Source organism: Pygoscelis adeliae, unplaced genomic scaffold (genome assembly GCF_000699105.1).
Source record: "Pygoscelis adeliae isolate BGI_AS28 unplaced genomic scaffold, ASM69910v1 Scaffold71, whole genome shotgun sequence".
Classification (NCBI taxonomy): domain Eukaryota; kingdom Metazoa; phylum Chordata; class Aves; order Sphenisciformes; family Spheniscidae; genus Pygoscelis; species Pygoscelis adeliae.
The window spans coordinates 5,477,451-5,482,267 of record NW_008824356.1 but is presented as its reverse complement, the minus strand read 5'-3'; the positions used below and the strand labels follow the sequence as shown (position 1 = coordinate 5,482,267).

Sequence of the window (4,817 nt, the reverse complement as noted above, 5' to 3'; positions counted from 1 at the left end):
GCCACGTTGCTAGTTGGCCAGCCCCCCCTCCCCCACTGAGCCACGTCCAGGATCTTGGAGAGCTGGCCACACAGCACTCCTTGTGATCCAAGTGCTCTGACCCACCCTGACCTTCTTTACAGGGGGAGAAAGGAGCCAGGGCTGGAGAATGTCAACCATTAACTGCTGCCACTACCAGCTCCTCTTGGTTCCTTGCTAAAATCTTCTCTATTCTAATAGCTAAAACCCTGGGAGATATAGGGCCAAGCTACAGAGGGATGTGAGGCAGACCACCACCTGCCCCTATTTCTAACAGGGATCAAATCTCATCTGAAGAGATGGGGAGCCTCCAGCAGGGACAGAACAGCCAAAGAGAACTAGAAGTCCACTCGAAGACAGGAATTCCACAGAATGTTCTCCATTTCCACAACACTTCTTCGGCTTTCAGATGCTGCCTTCCCTGAAGGGCGAAAGATACAGAACAGAGTTAGCAGTGAGGCATCAAACAGCAGCACATGCTCGGCATGAACAGCACTGCAGGTTCACCAGCACAAAAGCAATGGCCATTCAGATGTTGCAGACCCGAGGCAACACCCACCCCACCTCCTGCCCCATGCAGACAGGAGAGAGAGAGCATTTCCCTGAATCTCATTCACAGCTTATCATCCAGTTTGTCCACTTCAAAAGCCATCACCTAATCACTGCTAGACTGGCACTCCCAGCAGTCTGCAGATAGCACCTAGAAGCTCTGCCTCAAGCCGTTTCTGTTAGGGAAGCCCTGAATCTTTGAAGTCACATGCCAGCTGCATCAGAACAAGGACTCCTGAAGATCAGTAAGGTACTGCATCATCTTTCCCCAGAGGCAGAGATGAACATGAAGCTGAAGTTTTCTTTCCTCCCAAACCACATCAACACCTTTTATCAAAGGTGATAGATAGATTAGATTAGATCCCTGCTAAAAAATGAAGAGGCAAAATTACAGCAGAAAGATTGTCTAACACACCCGCATCCTTACTCCCAAGCCCATCAGCTGCTTGTTTCTCTTTGTCAGAATGGCAAGAGCCGGGAACAAGGCCTATTTCAATCAAAAAAAGTAACAATATCGGTGGCAAAGCGATACAAAGTCACAAACAGAAATGTTTTCATTGCCCCTGTGCAACAGTTATACACTTCTCTGAGTGCTGCCCATGTCGCATGTCCATCAGGTGACAATAGGGAGATACCCCTAACATGCCTGAAGAAGCCTGGCCCAAGCACAGCAGTCCAGCATGCACCATGACAGCTGAAGCAGAGAGCTGGTACCTGGCCACCAGGCTCCAGCTTATAAATCTCAAAAAGCTGTGAGAATTTAACTCGTTACCTAAACATCCCCACCACTGTGTTAGTTCTGTCACGCCACAGCACTGTGTTTCCTCATCCCCAAAAGACAGCAGAGCAAGTATGTTAAAGGAAGGGGCAAGGCCTGCTGCTCCAGCAAGCCCATACTCCTGCAAATGCTAGTATCTCAGGAGAGTGTTTCTTCCCGCTGCAGTCCTGTCACCAGCAAGAATGCGGGGACAGTCTCCCTCCAATGTAGAAATCAGAAGCCCGTTTGCTGCAACCCGTCAGGTCTGAACCATGGCCCCAAACAGGGAACGGGCTGATGAATCAATACACCAAAATGGAAGCAGCACAGCCTTACGCAAACCGCTCTCTCCCGCCCACCTCTTGTGCATGTGACTTCACGTAGATATCCAGCACCAAGCTCCTCAAGTGACACTGCTGACGACGTAGCAGGCACGCTACTACCGACGGCTGTATTTCAGAAGCATGTCTGACAAATTCCTCCCAATATTCAAACACATCTGAAGGACATCAGTGAGCTCTCCAAAACACTTCTGCTTCCTTAGCCCAGAACTTCAGCCTGAGAAAAAGTTCCCACATAGATCTTCCTTAATCTTTTAAGCAAGGAGAAGCTAGTAATATTTTAGTAACACTAATATTTTAATGCGAAAGTATCCAACATGCAAGTAAACCCCATTCCACACCTCCCCATACATGCACTTGCAGGGACAAGGAAAACGAACTAATATCTCCCTGTTAAAATGGGGAAAAGTAAAATGTCATGAAAACCATCAGTGGGTAAACAAGATAATGTGATCACCTCCTCCACAGGTGTCCAGACTCCTCTCTTCTAGAAGCTCTCCAGCATTGATTCAAGAGTGCTCAATCTTACCCTTCTTTGCACTTTAGATACCACAGCCAACACATGACCAGAAACAACCGAGGAGAATCTGATACCCTACTAGGGATTATTTGTTATTTAAAAGATATTTCATACCTAGTCTGACTGATTCAATGATTTACTGTTCAGGGCTAACTCTGAACCTGACGGTTACCATCACTCAGCAAGCAGCAGCGGCGGTGTCCTGAGCAGACATCACCCCAGCAGACCTAGATGAACCAGCAAGCAGGGCTCTCCTCAGGACAGTACTGCCTAAGGCCGAGAGGGTAGGAGCAGAAAGAGAGCAGATGTATCAAACAAGGAAGCAGTGACACTGCCTCACTCCTCCATGTAGTTGGTTGCAATTCTTGGTAGAGAGGGACATCAGTGCTTGGCATTCAATAATAATAATCATGATAACAACTCATGACAGTTTTCCACCTCGAGGACCTGTAACGAAGTGACGTGGCAAGGAAAGGAAAAACATACAGTAGAGGAATGGGCATAGGGAATAATTGGCCATACTGGCATACTGCAATTACAAACCCGCTGTATTATACCCTTTGCTAAAACACAGTCTTTAACTGCAGAGTCAGAAGAAAAGGATGCCTCTATTTCTTCCCCCTGCCCGACATCACCAGTAAACAAAATAGCTACTTTTCATTCACTGTGATTATGCACCTCAGGACCCTTGACTAAGGGAATGAATACTCCTTCCTATGGAGCATGCCCTGCCTTTAGTCATTGCCATTTCTGACTTCTCCAATTCTCTAAAAGGAGAGTCTGGGCTTACAAAGCAAAGGCTGTGTACTGAACTGAGGTCTCATCGCCATGTCAGTTCAACCCCCAGAGCAGTGTGGAACAAAAAAAGTGTAGTCAAAGTTTGCTCTTCACAACTGTTATACTAACCCGCTCCTTTTAAGACGATGAGGATACCACACATGCATATAGCACAGGCTGAAAACTTCATTGTTTGGATTTCTTATGCACACTGTTGACTAACTCCACCTGAATAATTAAAAAAAAGTCTGAGAGCAAAATGCTCAGTTACTTATTTACTCCTAAATCAGCAGAGTGCTCATGCCAAGTTAAATGCCTTCCACTCTAAAGATTCATTTAAAACACATAAAAACCAGCCTACTAGCCTGGGTGATAAGAGTGAAGAAGAAAGCTTAGTAAGATTCACTCAGAGAAAGATAAGTATGTTTTCTCTTTCCAAAAGATGTAAACCAGAATCTCCTTAAGTCCCTAGCGCTGTTTCACAAACTTCAGTTCCTCAAATACCATCTCCAAGCATTCACCTCTTTTTGCCTCAGCAGTGTCTAAATAAATACAGAAACCCAGGAATGTGGAGAAAGGAGACCTCAAACCCAGTGCACACAAAGTTATCTGTGAGGAAGAACCGTGCATTAGAAACTACTTGAATTGCAAACCATTAAAATCTGAATAGCAGCCACCCACAGGCTGAGTCAAAGACGGTCCAGGGTGGTGCAGAGTCACGTGTAGAGGAGTACATTAGGTCTCAAACCAAGGGGCACAGGTCCAGCCTAGCAGCTAATGCCGGGTTCTGCTTCCCTTTTCTTCGTGTCAGCGTTGCAGAGCCAGACTCACTACGTTTATGCCACATTGCATCAGTATTGGCCTATCGGCTTCGTGCAACAGGGATGAGTGGGTGTTCTGGTGCAAGGGTCAAGAAGCCATTTCCGTGATCCCTTCAAAGCTGTGGAAAAATTTATCCTCTGAGCACTAGCTGGCTACAAGAAAAGACCATCACAGCTTGAGCAAGTGTGGGTCGCTGGCCTCCCTGACCCACCTTGATACAAGTGCTCAGGGAGCTTACCTCACCCTAGCCTGATGGAAGGTTTGTTTCTTTTCAAAGCAACTGCTTGTGGTAACTCTGTACCTACTTTTAAGAGGTATGACAGTGCTAAAGTCCTTTTCCTTCAGGGCTCAGTGACAAGTACTCTTTTCAGCAGGCAGCTAATCTCCTTTGTCCCATCCAGTTGCCAGCAGGAGGAAGATATTGCAGTGTGAAGTCTAGGTGCAACTGGAGATCTGAGATTTGCAGGACACTCTGCCTAAAGCACTATTTCTCAGCACCGTGAATTCCCCTCCAGCCCATCCATGGTTCTACTGGATCATACCCCTGGACTGGAGATTCACTGCCACGGGAGTAGGAGGGCACTGGAGAAGACCCTGAGTCCAAACATCTCTCAAAGCCAGAATCATATCCAACCCCCATGCTGCCCCCAACGTTGTAGACTTAGGTCCCACTTGCCTCTGCCACCACCATCAGCCCACAGCCTAGCTTCAGCTGCATCCCTCCAGGTGCCAGCTGCATTTCCCGGGGGGAATTTCATGTAAGTGCCTCTTACCGTTGCTGCTGCCCTCCAGGCCCTGTGCATCTCTTCCCCCTCCCTGGTTTGCCCCCTTAGCACTCCCAGTCTCCGGCCAGGCAGGGGGCAGCCGCCCATTACCTGGTTCCCAAAGACAGCGATGGAGCAGGCAGTGGACACCTCGTGGGAGCCGAACCAGACAGAGGCGATGCGCGAAGGCATGCCCAGGATGAAGACCTGGGCCAGGGAGCAGATGACCTGCCCCAGCACAGTGATGGGGAAGAGGTGCGGCTTCAGGC

The 4,817-nt window shown here is 48.0% G+C and overlaps 1 protein-coding gene across 1 annotated transcript in view; it reads right to left on the bottom strand.

Annotated features, from left to right (window-relative positions):
• FLVCR2 (feline leukemia virus subgroup C cellular receptor family, member 2) overlaps positions 1-4,817 on the bottom strand; it is a 42,460-nt gene that overhangs the window by 27,428 nt on the left and 10,215 nt on the right. The window contains exon 2 of the mRNA XM_009319494.1: positions 4,660-4,809. Within this exon, the coding sequence (XP_009317769.1) occupies positions 4,660-4,809 (150 nt within the window). The remainder of the gene's footprint in view (positions 1-4,659; positions 4,810-4,817) is intronic.